At 29.8% G+C, this 14,144-nt stretch overlaps 1 protein-coding gene across 4 annotated transcripts in view; it reads right to left on the reverse strand.

Moving 5' to 3' along the window:
* Positions 1-333: 333 nt before the first annotated feature.
* ZnT63C (solute carrier family 30 member 1) overlaps positions 334-14,144 on the reverse strand; it is a 219,521-nt gene continuing 205,710 nt past the window's right edge. For all 4 annotated transcript variants that reach the window (XM_075378922.1, XM_075378924.1, XM_075378925.1 and 1 more), the window contains 2 exons: positions 3,099-3,332; positions 334-773 (listed from right to left, as the gene is read on the reverse strand). In XM_075378922.1, coding sequence (XP_075235037.1) covers positions 3,147-3,332 — 186 coding nt within the window. In that variant the 3' untranslated portion in view covers positions 334-773; positions 3,099-3,146. The remainder of the gene's footprint in view (positions 774-3,098; positions 3,333-14,144) is intronic.

The following is a 14,144-nucleotide window of genomic DNA, read 5'->3' on the forward strand; positions in this document are numbered from 1 at the left end:
TTATATATACATACAAATAAACTTCTAATAATCTTCTTTTAAATAAACTATTTATTCATACTATATAATATATTATGTACATAAATATAAAATAAATCAAATTAAACATTACGTTTAAAAGTTAAACTTTAATAATAAAAAAAAAAATAACTTGAATTTTTGTAAGTATATTTTTTATACCATATATACAAAAAAAATTTAACTAATTTTAATAAACAAACTTCATAATTAAATTATTTTTACATAAATTTATATTGATAAAAAATTATAAAATAAAAAATAAATAAAATTAATCTATGTACAATAAATTGTCATAATTTTTAGAGTTATATATATATGCATGTGTGTGTGTGTGCATAGCATACATATGTATATGTATAATTAAGATTAATAAAAATCATACAGCATTTAATTGTATAAATAAAAAAAACAAACAATCAAGTAATCAAAAATTATTGTTAATTAATTAATTAATTACAATATCAAAAAGCATAAAAATACAATTAACAAAAGATTATTATTATTAATATTGTTATTATACAAAACGGTAGTTAACTAAAATTTATAGTTGATCATGGTTTAATATGCAATCAGTCAGTCGTTTATGAAGTATATACGCAATACTTTGTACAGATAACAATGTTGTTTTATTGCAGAAATAAAATTATAATTATTAATAATAATAATAATTAGCGGCCGATGAAATAATAACTATCACATATGATTGTCCATTTAACAACGCTTTGGTTCAAGAAGAGATCATGGCCTTATATCTGAAACAAATTAAAGGATAAATTTGATATTTTAATTTTAAGGCAAAATAAAAGTTGGACATTCAATTAAGTTACTGAATGAGCACCTAAAATTTAAATGATGGGCACTAACAATTAAACTATTTCTGTTTATTTCTTGCAACAGAAGTCCTTCAGTCCATTTTGTTTATCACTGATAAATGGAAAATAATAACCAAAATGATGTAATCTGCTCATGGAACTAAATTTCAGATAAGGCATCAGATTCCCCTTTAAACACAATGCATGCACAGGTGGAAGATAGTTTTGTTAAGAAATTTTGCAATAGTTTTGTCGACTTTATGAATGCCCAAGAATGATCCTGAACAAAACCACTCCTCCATCTTTCCTAGCTCCATTGTTTTAACAGTATTTTAATTACTACATACAACTGGTGTGGCGGCTTGCTGAGGACGTATTAGGGAAGAAGGGCTATATGACTTAGTTAATCACCCAAAAATTTAGAAATAATTCATACAATTTTACTATTTCATATAAATCAAATTATTTCCTTTAAAAACCAATTGTATTTCATTTTTCTTAGTTCTATCCTTACGCAAACAAACTGAACCCATAAAGATTTGGCTTCTTAGTCATATTGAAAACGACGCATTCCCAGTAACATATAAAACAGGATTCTCACTGAATTTTAAGATTCGTTCTTCCTTACTTTTACTGACCAGTTTAGTACAACTTTCCTGTCTCATAATGTTATGCTACTGCTGTTTAATCTGCAAAATATAAACATATATTTTCTTTTGCAGCCTCCACCATCCCCATAGCTGCCCAACTGCCTTTTTTATTATTTACTATTAAATTCATTTTTATAGTTTATTTTTTAATGATTTTTTTATAATATATATTTAAAAGTCTATTTGCCTGCTCTGTACAATTTTATTTAATGCTTCATCAAAAAAAAAAGCATATCACATAATTAACAAAAAAACACAGCTGATTTTACAGAATGCCATCAAAGTATGCAAGGCCATGATTGATGATTAAGAGCATTTAGTAGATCCAAACTGGAATTTTGATGCTATACAACTATCAGGAAATATATTTTAAAAGTTGCACCAATATCTTCATATGAACTTAAGGATAGCTTATTTTGTACAAAATTGAGAACCCACATAATCTTTCTTTTTATAATAAAAAATAAGTAATTGTGTTGTAATTTTCCGTAAATGAAGTCGAAGATTCAAATGTATCATTTGCTGCTGAAATGTTATTACTCTGACCAGAAGACCTAGACAAAGAACACACAAATGTATTGCAACCACTGTTCCACAACTGTTGATCAAAGTTTTAGTCTGCTGAAATGAAGTACCAGTGGGAGATAAAAAGGTTTTCAGTGAAGGCTGAGAATTCCTAATCTTAATTATTTCATTAAGCTGCTTTTCTTTACTGTGCAAAATCACTGCCTTTTGGCCTATATTGCCCAGTCCAAAATGTTTTTTTACACACATCACAAAAAGCATGATGATACACATTTTTACCTCTTCTCAACCGACTGAATTCTGGGTGTAAGTTTATATCTCACTACTAACAGAGTCTATTTAGATGCCATTTAAAAGCAATTAATTTCATAAAATAAAAAATAAATAAATAAAAGATTCATGATGGTTTGAGAAAAATTCCAAGAAAACAGGTAACCTTTAAATTTTTCAGCGGTTACTTTTTGTTAAAACTTCACCAGCGAAAAAATTACCTGCAATTTGGAATATTCCTCCTTTAATACAAAGAATAATTGGGGGATGTAAGTAAAAACAGGACACGTTAATGGCTGCTTAATACAAGTAGTTGCAATGTGCTGGGCTATGGGTTCGCCACTTCCTGATGCCAGGAAAGTATATCAAATATATTTTAGCATCTAAAAAATACTTTATTAATAACTAACAATCTTAACTTAATTCAGTAACAAAAATGCAATTCTCTGAAAGATTTTGCAATTTTTCCTGACTTTTTCTGATTTAAAAAAAAAATTCCTGACTATTTCCTGACTTTTCCTACCTGTGTGAACAATTTAAAGGTACATTGTTTTTGTTACAGCAATTTATACAATGCATTTTTAAAGTCCTTAAAATAGACATGTACTGCATGCATCTGCATGCCTTATTCATTTGCTACCATTAGATAAGCCGATTAGAAAACGTTTCATGATGTCACTCAACATCGGAATACAACTGAGAAACCTGAATTTGTAAAAGTTTTTTTCTTTAAAACATTTAATTAAGCTTACGCGTATATTTTTATATGGCGTAAAGTACTTCTTTAATAGGTAAATAAAAAAAAAATTAAAAAACTTACAACTCACTCGCTGGCTGGCAGTCTAAGCGGTGAGCGAGGAGGCCAGTGTCAGACACAAGAAGGCATATGGTGATGCTGTACCGGATTGGAGGGACAAGCACATGAGCCTAGTAGGGCACCTCTTTCCATTTCACTCAGTCCAACACCTTGGCCAGCTCTCTCGAAACTAGCTGATGAATTATTACGCTGCCTACATAAATATGGAGTTTCTCCTGGTGATGGAGAATCACGGCCCTGTTAAAAAAAATATAAAATAAAATGAATGAGACTTCATTAAATTTAAAAAAAAATTAAAACAAGTTGTATAATTGAGTTGAAACATCTAAATTATAAATTAGAATACAAAATTATTTAGTTATTATTTGTATAATTTTAAAGTATAAAATAAATTTTAATTCTAGAAATAAAAAACAATTATTTTTATGTTGAAGTTTCTCACCTTAGAGTATATAATAGTAAATAATTCTTTCAGGAGAGTATATGAACATTTTTTTAATATTTATTCTTTCCATAAATATATTATCAACTTAAAAAATCAGTTTTGAACAAAAGTATTTAAAATCTTTTAAAGTGTATTTATTACTTAATCTTTGGTTTCATGTGATTGCAGGGTTCATTTTCCTATACTGTCTACACTTTTGCAGTTTGTTTTATTTACAAAATCATTCTTACATATTTAATGTGAATTATAAGATATATGAATCTTATGTTAGTTATTTTATGATTACTTCATTATTATTTTAATCTTTTCAATTTTTTTTAAAATATAAAATAGTTTACGCTCAATTAAAATTCTTTAATAAACATTGACTGCTATGGTAATTAAGAATTAGAGATACAAGTAAACAGCGACTAATAAATGCAAACAGCATGCACCTACAGTCGTTTAACTTTAATGATCATCAGAGACTCATTCATTAAAAATTTCAGCTGCTGGTATTTTATGTTTTTATTTTACGAGGTGTAGCTATTAAATAATGAGACTAATGCTGCTACAGAAGAACTTCACATGCGCCAAATTCATACAACCATCTGCTGTGTAGTGTGAAGTCTTCTCTTTCGATTGTTGCCATTCCACTTTCTGTATACATATTAGTCTGGCCATGGCCTTCATTTAGATAACATCTGTTTTGCCGAAAAAAATGATAAGTTTTATTAGAGCATAAATGTCGTGAAATTTCATATGAAACTTGGAAGAATTGCTACTGAAACTTATCTTTTATTAAAAAATTTTTTGCAAATGAATGTTTATCACTTGCGCAGGTTTTTGAGTGATTTAAGTATTTCCAAGATGGCCAAGAAGATATTGAAGATGGTGTTCGCCCGGGTCACCTTTTTAAGTCAAAAACAGATAAAAGTATTGAAAAATTGGTAATCTGATCTGATCCGACCATCGGTTAACTATTCTTGTCTTCATTCAAGGTCCCTCTCAACTCTGTGAAAAAACGACCCGAATTGTCATTAAACAAGTCATGGGTTCTTCATCAGGACAAAGCACGAGCTCACACTGTATTGTGTCAAGATGTTTCTAACAAAGTATAACATCCCAGTGTTAGACCATCCGCCTTATTCACCTGACCTGGCACCATGTGACTTTTATCTGTTCCCTAAGGTCAAATCTGCATTAAACAGAACACAATTTTGGACCATTGAAGCTCTGAAAGAAAAAGCGGCACGCGTCATGAAAGAGCTCAGAGAAGAAGACTTCCAGCACTGTTTCGAACAATGGAAAATTTGCATGGAGTATTGTAGGGTTAGAGAAGGGGTATATATTGAAGAGGATAATAAAGTATGTATAAATTTGAAATAAAATATTTTATAGCATCAGTCTTGTTATTTAATAGCCACACCTCATACATCCTTTAATGTAGAAGAAAAGTACAACTTATCTTATCAGAGACTCGCTTAAGTTATTAAATGAATTATACCCTGCAATCAGGTTGTAAGAGATGCAGTTTACATACTCTTATTCAAAATTTTAATAAATCATTTCACCAAAAATATATACAGAAATTTTTTCAAATTATTTAAATTTTAAAAAACAATTGTTTTAATTCTCATGATATTTCAAATCTAAATGTTACTAAATAAAAGGTATGACCAGTTTTATCTTATTTCAGTCAAACTACCTTAACCATGCTGCTAATCTGAGTTCGCTAATCTGGAAATCAACAGACTTAATGATATTATAGTATATATAAAATCAAAAGAATATCAGGGAATAAAAATGGCTTGCTGTTAAAAGACTTCAAAAAGCAATCATTTTTTTATTTTCATTTTGTAAAATAACTACAAAAATTAAAATTAAATGGAAACAATGAACTTTTCTTTAGCTTGAACATGATGTTTTATTTCTTCAATCAAACACAAGATCGCTATTACAACCACTAGAACATCGTGTTATAGCTACTTTGAAGTCACTAATGGCATCAAATTTTTACTGATTTCTTTAATGGAACAGTAAATGATCAAATTTATTCATTCTCTAATTTTATAAAAATTATAACAGATTACAAAAGCAATATAAACGATTCAGTTTAAAAGATAATATTATCAAGTACACATAATCTATAAAAGGATATTGGATATTGTTCATGTTGATAGAATAATGGAACAGACAACTATGGAAATACATTAGTTGATAAATAATAATACTTAATAAATTGTGTCCCTAGAACAAAAGATTAACAGAAAAGAATTCCAAGAAATTCCTCTGAAACAACTACAGAAGATGAACATACACACACAGGAATGTCCTAAACAACTTATAGCAATTAGATAATTTATGAGGGTATAGAAGAATGGAGAAAATGATAGGAGGTTGTGAAACACAGGTGGTGTCAGCAAGAGATCAATTTGCTTATATTACAGATCGAGCTAGCAGCTGAAAACTACACAACCTGATAACATAAATTAGTTAACAAAAATCAGTTATAAGGTTTTACTTCAACTGAAACAAAGGATATATTAAAAACCTAAATTTGGATTATACCATTACAAAGAATTGAAAAAAAAATACTCTGATAAAATTATTTTAAAAAATGCTGAATACTTGAAATACTTCAACTGTTATAAAACAATGTAATAGGAAATTAAAGAAAAAAAAAATATAGGGTGTTCACTCAACAATTTTCAAATAATGCTTCTAAAGTTAGATTTATCAACAATACCTAAATCAGTAAAATATTCCAAAAATATTAAAAGGCTCAGAGAAATAATAAATAAAAATTATTTAACACATAATATCAAACCAAACAAAACAAAAACCAAAGGAATATAAAACACATGTATGTAATACAGGCAGAAGGTCAAACAATTCTGCTCAAAAACACAAATACAAGATCTGTTCAAAAAGTATCTGAACAGATTTTCCACCAAAAATATATTTGAAATCAACTACTACCATTTGGGCAGAACTTGTATATAAACGAATGATCATTACTTTACAAAATACACTTATGATTGGTGTAGGAACGTAAAGAATATCAATCTGAATACGATGACTATTAAACATGCAATAAAAAAATATTACAACCAACATAAAATAAAAATTGATGTATCTTACGATCAATAACAGAATCTATTGCCACATAAAATGCTTCACATCTTATGTACTAATAGTAACTTGTGTCTCAATTCTGATTAATTAAAAAAGCTCACTCATAACATAAGGAACATGTACTAATCATTTTAGTACAAGGCATGGTTTTTAAGTAAGGGCTGTTTTGATATAAAAACTGAAATAAGCAAAATAGAAAAAACTTTATTATAACAAAATAAACTTACACACATGCGCGCACGCGCACACACACACACACACACACAATTTTTCTATATATTTGTCATCAATGACAATACATTTTTGTCAACTTACTAGCTTCATTATTTTGTAACTGAAAAATTCCATTATTCAGAATTATTTATTCATTATTCGGATTTAAATCAATTAATTACTCTGTTTTGTAATTTTTCATCATCTTCAAACTTCTGCAACTATAAGCCATTTTTTATATGGAGAAAAAAGTAATAATCACTCAGTGCAAGATCCGGATGGTAAGGTGGGTGTTTGAAAATTTCCCAACTAAATTGTTGCAATTGTTCAGCAGTTTTATTTGTCGCATGAGGTTTTGCGTTGGAGAAACAAAATCTCATCAGTTAGCTTCCTGTGCCTTTTGTTTTGAATTGAACATTTAAGTTTTGTAAGCGTTTCACAGCACATATTGGCATTAACAATTCTTCCACGTTCAAGAAATTCAATCAGCTATACCCCTTAGGCGTCTGAAAAACTGTAGCCATAAGCTTTTTCATTGAACTTTCTCGCTTAAACTTTTTGGGCTTTCGGGTTGATGAATGTTGCCATAGCATAAATTGCTGTTTTGTCTCAACATTTGAATAAAATATCCACATTTCATCACTGGTCACAATGTGTTTCCATAAATCATCACCTTCATTTTTGTAGCATCTCAAAAATCTTTGAGCTGCAGCAAGATGTTTTTCTTTGTGTTTCTGTCAACATTTTTGGTACCCATCTGGAACACAACTTTCTGTAACTCAGTTTTTCAGTTAAAATGTCATAAATTACTGATTGCAAAACAAAAGGAAATTCAATTGATAATTGAGAAACAGTAAGCCTTCTGTCTCCATGGATTTTTTAATTCACATTTTTAGTCGATTCATCTGTGGTGACAGTCAGACAACCACTATGTTCTTCATCGTAAACATTTGTTCTTCCTCCACGAAACAAGCATCAGCAAACTTTACCTTCTTATATAACACTGGGCTCATAAACATTGACAATTTCTCTAGAATATCAGCAGCAGGTTTGTTTTTCACCATTACATAACAAATCAATGATCGCACTTCACAACTCACAGGATTATTTATTGCAGCATTCATTTCAGCCAAGCTATACACAGCAACTAACGCAAATAATAATGTTAACCTGTTGCTGCAAACAGATGATCGTTGATATAAATAAACATGCTACACTAGCACCATAAATTTCCACCACATCTAATAGCGGCAAATTTAAACGGCCCTTACTTAAAACACACGCCTCATGTAACACCACTAAAAAAATATTTTATAATTCCAGATATCACGCAAAATAAAATCTTCAACACAACTATACAAAAATTGCTAACTAACTTAAGAAAAATTAGAGTCCAAACTTATAATAAAAAATGACAAAATTATTGAACAACTTCAAAAACAAAGATTAATTCACATTTAAAAATCTACAACAGGTATTATTCTGAAGCAGGCACTGAAAAAAAAAAAATCATGTTATAATAACACTGTAATTTTCTTTACCTTTAGAGAAAAATGTAAAACAGTCATTACATAGGCAATCATTAAAAATGATGAAATTTTACACGAAATGCATTGCAGTCATAATTCCATGATGGGCTTTCTTGTAATGAATAAAATAAAAAAATTAAATTAAATCACTGAAAATCCAAATTTGACTATCTTGATTCAAATTAATAAACTTCATTATACTTGATTTCATTGCAAAAATACAGATATAAATAAAATAAAAGTAAAACAGTTTTTCATTTTTAGTTATCTGACTGATAACAAGAAGGGCAGATAAAACATTTTCTAAAGTGTTACCCTGTAACCATTCTACTACAGAAGCAGGCAGGACAGATAAAAATAAGCAAATGAAGAGGCAAATTTTCATTCACCTTTTCTTATATTTTCTCATTAATCTTATTACTATATAAAGAAACATCTTTTTCATTTGTTCCCGATAACCATGAAAACTACTGAACTAACAATAAAATTTAAACTGTAGCTATTTTTTGACTTCCAGAATGTTTACCACGATTCAAACCTCACCAACTTCACTACGTTACAAATTAAAAATTAAAAAGAAACTAGGTCTAATAACCTAGAACTTCCACAAAATTTAATGTCATAGTCTATGTCAAAACCCTCCTTCTATGAGTCATGAGAATTGCCGATGACAAGGGGGCTTGAGTGCTCAGTGATACAGAGTAGCTGGACCGAAGGGGCAACCATTTTGGAGAGGTATCTGTTGAGATCTACACTAAGGAATGATTCCTGAAAGAGAGCAGCAGCTCTTTCAATAGTTGTTAAGGGTGAAGGTCAGGAGGACTTAAACAGTCATATCAACATCACTCAATCTTCTGAGTACTGTGTAACTAACTGAAAGCAATAGAAAACTACACTGCTTTTTTTCTAAGAAAAAGTAGCTCTCTGCATTTTCAAGTAACAAAGATGGAGGGCCTTCCTTGGTAAAATATTCCGGAGGTAAACTAGTTCCCCGTTCACATCTCCGGGTGGGGACTACTGAGGAAGTGGTCACCAGGAAAATTAAAAAATAATATTGTACGAGTTGGAGTGTAGAATGTTAGAAATCTAAAAAAGGTTGGTTGGATAGAAAATTTAAAGAAGGAAACGGATAGATTAAATGTAGATGTAGTAGGAATTAGCGAGGTTCGATGGGAAGAGAAAATGACTATTGGTCAGGTGATTTTAGAATAATTTACTCAGTGTCAAATAAAGAGCAGGCAGGAGTAGGTTTCATAAAGAACAAGATAGGGAAGAAAGTAGAATATTTCAAAAAGCTTAGCAATAGAATCATTGTAATAAGGATAAAATCAAAACCTAAGCTGGCAACGATTGTTAACATCTATATGCTTACAAGTGCCCATGATTATGATGATGAGGTACAGTGTGTATACAAAGAAACTGACGAAACAATTAAACATATAAAAGGGGATGAAAATTTAATAATAGTTGGAGATTGGAATGTAAGCATCAGAAAAGGCAAGGAAGGAAATATTGTGGGTGAATCCGGGCTGGACAAAAGGAATAAAAGAGGAGACCGACTTATTGAGTTTTGCACAAAGTACAAATTTAGTAATTGTCAACATCCAGTTTAAAAATCATAGTAGAAGAATATACACATGCAAAAAGCTTGATTATACTGCAAGATATCAAATAGATTATATCATGGTTAAACAACGATTTAGAAATCAACTCCTTGACTGCAAAGGATATCCTGGAGCACACATTGATAGCAACATAATTTAGTAATAATGAAATATAGATTGGGGTTTAAAACTTGAAGAAAAGTGTCACATGAACAGTGGAATTTAAAGAAGCTTGTGGAAGAGGAAGTAAATAAGATTTTTGAGGAGGACATCACAAGAGTTCTGAGTAAAAACAAGAATGTAGAAAATATAGAAAAAAAAATGGGAGAATGTTAAAAAGGAGATTCTTAAATTAGCAGAAGCGAACTTAGGTGAAACAAAGAGAAATGGTAGGAAACCTTGGAAATCAGAGGATATATTACAGCTGATACATGAACGTAGAAAGTTTAAAAATGATAGTGATGAAGGTAAAAGGAACTATCGACAATTAAGAAATACTATAAACAGGAAGTGCAAATTAACGAAAGAAGAGTGGATTAAAGAAAAGTGTTTAGAAGTGGAAAGAGAAATAAATTATCATTGGTAAAATAGACAGAGCATACAGGAAAGTTAAGGAGCTTCTGTGGTACATAAATTAAATTCTAATAATGTGTTAAACAAAGATGGTACACCAATTTATAATACAAAAGGAAAGGTCGATAGGTGAGTGGAATATATTAGTTACATGGAGGAAATGAATTAAAATATGGTGTTATATAGGAAGAAGGGAGTTGAAGAGGATGAAAGGGCAGAAACAGTAATGAGATCTAAATTTAAGAGAGCATTAAAAGACTAGAATGGCAGAAAGGCTCCTGGAATAGATGGAATACCTGCAGAATTACTGCTCAGTACATGTGAGGAAGCGATAAGTAGATTGTACAAACTGGTGTAATATTTACGGAAAAGGGGAAGTTCCATTAGAATTAAAAAGAGTGTTATTGTCATGATGGAGCAGATAAATGTGAAGATTACAGTACAATTAACTTTACTCGTGCATCAAAATCTTAACTAGAATTCTGTACAGAAGAAATGAGAGGAGAGTGGAAGAAGTGTTAGGAGAAGACCAATTTGTTTTCAGGAAAAGTACAGGGACAAGGGAAGATTTTAGCGCTTTAGGCAGGCAAAGTTTGGAATATGTAAAACAAATTGTTAGGGATGTAGGATGTAGGGGTATACTGAAATGAAATGACTGGCACTAGATAAGGAATCTTGGAGACCTGCATCAAACCAGTCAAATGACTCAAGACAAAAAAATGCAAAATCAACTTCAGACAGCGATTATGATTTATTAAATTTAATGTCATAATCTATAAAAAATCAATTTGTATTATTATTGAAATATATGTAAAAACAAATTATTTTGATAAATAAAATTAATAAATATGATGACTATTAAAATATTTAACAAAGTTTTGATGGTCTGAGGAATATTGAATTTCGATACAAATACAAACTTCTTCAAAAACTTATTATGAAAATTTAAGGAAAATTAAATTTAAGGATGATTTCCACCTCATATACTGAAATTAATAGTTGATTTTCCAATTACGTTGTAATGTAACCTTCAACCTTCCAATCTATGTATTTGAACCAGACTGAGTCCCAGAGCTTAGCGTAACATTATCATTGAAGCTATAATTCTTATTAGGCCAACGACAGGAGAAATTTCATTTCTTCCTCAAAACCCCTTTGATTCCTAAAGATCAACTATATCATTTTAAAAATCGACAATTCCCTGTCAGAGTCTCTTTTACCATTACTATTCTTAAAAATAAAGAAAACTTTTAAATTCTGCTATATCTTTTATAAAGTTTGCCTATTTCTCATGCTATGTCAATTGCGTAATTAGTATCTATTTCATTATGAATGGTGATTATTTTGTTTGAAAATGAAGGAACAAAGGATTTGCATTAAATGTATTTAAAATTAAGTAAAATCTTACAGATGTTTGATAAGGGATTCTAATACCGCTGGAGTGGTACTAATAGTTTCAAAAAAGTCATGAAGATGTTGAAGGTGACAAAAATGTTGGATATACTACATACTATATGTAGATGTATACTAAATGTTGGATTACATTGAGAATCAATAAAAACATCTAAAAAAAGAGCATTATGATCAATAATTGCTGAATCACTGTTAGAGAAGTTGCTAAAAAGAGGAAAAATTTCTTATGACTTATATGAAACAACTTTGACTGGTATTCATATACAGGGTATGATGTGAGTAGCAGAAAAATCGGTTCTAAAATTGTTTAATTTTTAACAAAAGCAACATCACAAAGATGTTGCAGAATAATGGTTACCTGACACCGCCAATGATTATTGGTGATGAAAATAAGTTTACAGTTGTGATATTGAAACGAAGGTCCAGTCATCCCAATGGAAAATTCCTGAACAAGGATTGAAAAAGTCATGTAGAGTTCTACTGAATGCTAAGGAACGCCTTCTTACTGTCTCTTTTGAATAAAAAAGTGTTGTCCATTATGAATTCTTACCAAAAGCCTGTTCAGTCAATAAACAGTAATATATTTAGCAGTTTTTCACAATTTATATGAGGTAATATGAACAAAACTACCACTTGTTAAGAAACATTTCTTGCACCATGGTAACATTCCACCTAATACTTCACTAATCTCTGTGATTACTTAGCCAAAAATAACACCATACTGATGCTGCAGTGTCCATATCCTGCTGATGTGGGAGCTTGCAACTTTTTCTTGTCCCCACCAATTAAGAGAACATTAAAAGAAAAATGATTTGTGAAAATAGATAAAATAAAGAAAGCATCATTAAGTGAAGGTGGAATGTCAGAAGAAACACGACATATGTATTTCTGGAGGACTACTTTGAAAGGGATAATATCAATATAGAAGAGAAATTCTTTTTTATAAAAATTAAAATTCTTTGATCAGACCTTTTATATTTGAAAAACATAGCTTTTATATTTTTGATCATTAGTCACTTGAAGCTGTCGTAGGAAAGAATCAGGATATATAAAGAATGCTATTCATATTTCTTTCAAAAGCATGGAATAAATCAGTCAATCCAATATTATTTTTTCAAGACCTACAAGTTTTATTTTAAAATTGAAACCTTAAAAAATACAACTTAATTGGGAATGAATGTGTAATTAATCAGATATCTGACAACTTTATCATGTTGTTTGATTCTGTTATAGAAGAGTCAATAAAAATCAATCAAAGGTACAAAGATTAATACAAGCAAATAACCTAAAACAAACTGAAATTGAAGCACAGGGAATTTTTAAATAGTTTAAATTTTTAAGAAATTAGTACAAAAAAAGGAATATTCCTGAAATATTTTCTATCCTACTACAGTGGTTATAGATATTTTGATACTATACAACTACAAAGAGTAACAAAAAAATAGCAAATTCCCTAAATTTTATTAATTTATATAACATTCTGGAAGACTCTCAAAATTTTACACAGGTTTATGTAACTGCATATTAGCAACTGCAACTCTTGCTTGTATAATGAAAATGAAATCTGGGCATCATATTAATGGGAAAAAAAAACAATAGAAGGATAATACATTTTAGAGAATATATTCTTTCAGATAATGTATTTCAGAAAATACAATAAAAGCGTATCTCTGACAAAAAAAAATAGTCTAAGAGTTTAAATTATTATGATGGGCACAAAAATTAAATGAAAATATATAAGCCTGATTCACTTCTTAAAAAATAACAAATACAATTTTCTCTTGTCTAGAGAAAAATAAAAAGGAAAATTTTAAGCACTTCAACTATTTTTAGCCAAAAAAAAGGGGCTATTTTAAACAGTAGAAACTAAAAAGTGAGCTTATGAAGAAAATCCTCAGATAACATGGGCATTCAGATGTACATAGATTTTATTCATATCTTTACTCAAGACTTTAAAGCAGACCCTATGCTATCCCAGAGATTCCTTTAACAACTGGTCGGTATAGGGATTAGTAAGCTTTCTTTTTCCTGTTTAACCTCCAGTAACTACCGTTCAGATAATACTTTAGAGGATGAATGAGGATGATATGTATGAGTGTAAATGAAGTGTAGTCTTGTACAGTCTCAGTTCGACCATTCCTGAGATGTGTGGTTA

Source organism: Lycorma delicatula, chromosome 11, assembly GCF_047948215.1.
Source record: "Lycorma delicatula isolate Av1 chromosome 11, ASM4794821v1, whole genome shotgun sequence".
NCBI classification, from domain to species: domain Eukaryota; kingdom Metazoa; phylum Arthropoda; class Insecta; order Hemiptera; family Fulgoridae; genus Lycorma; species Lycorma delicatula.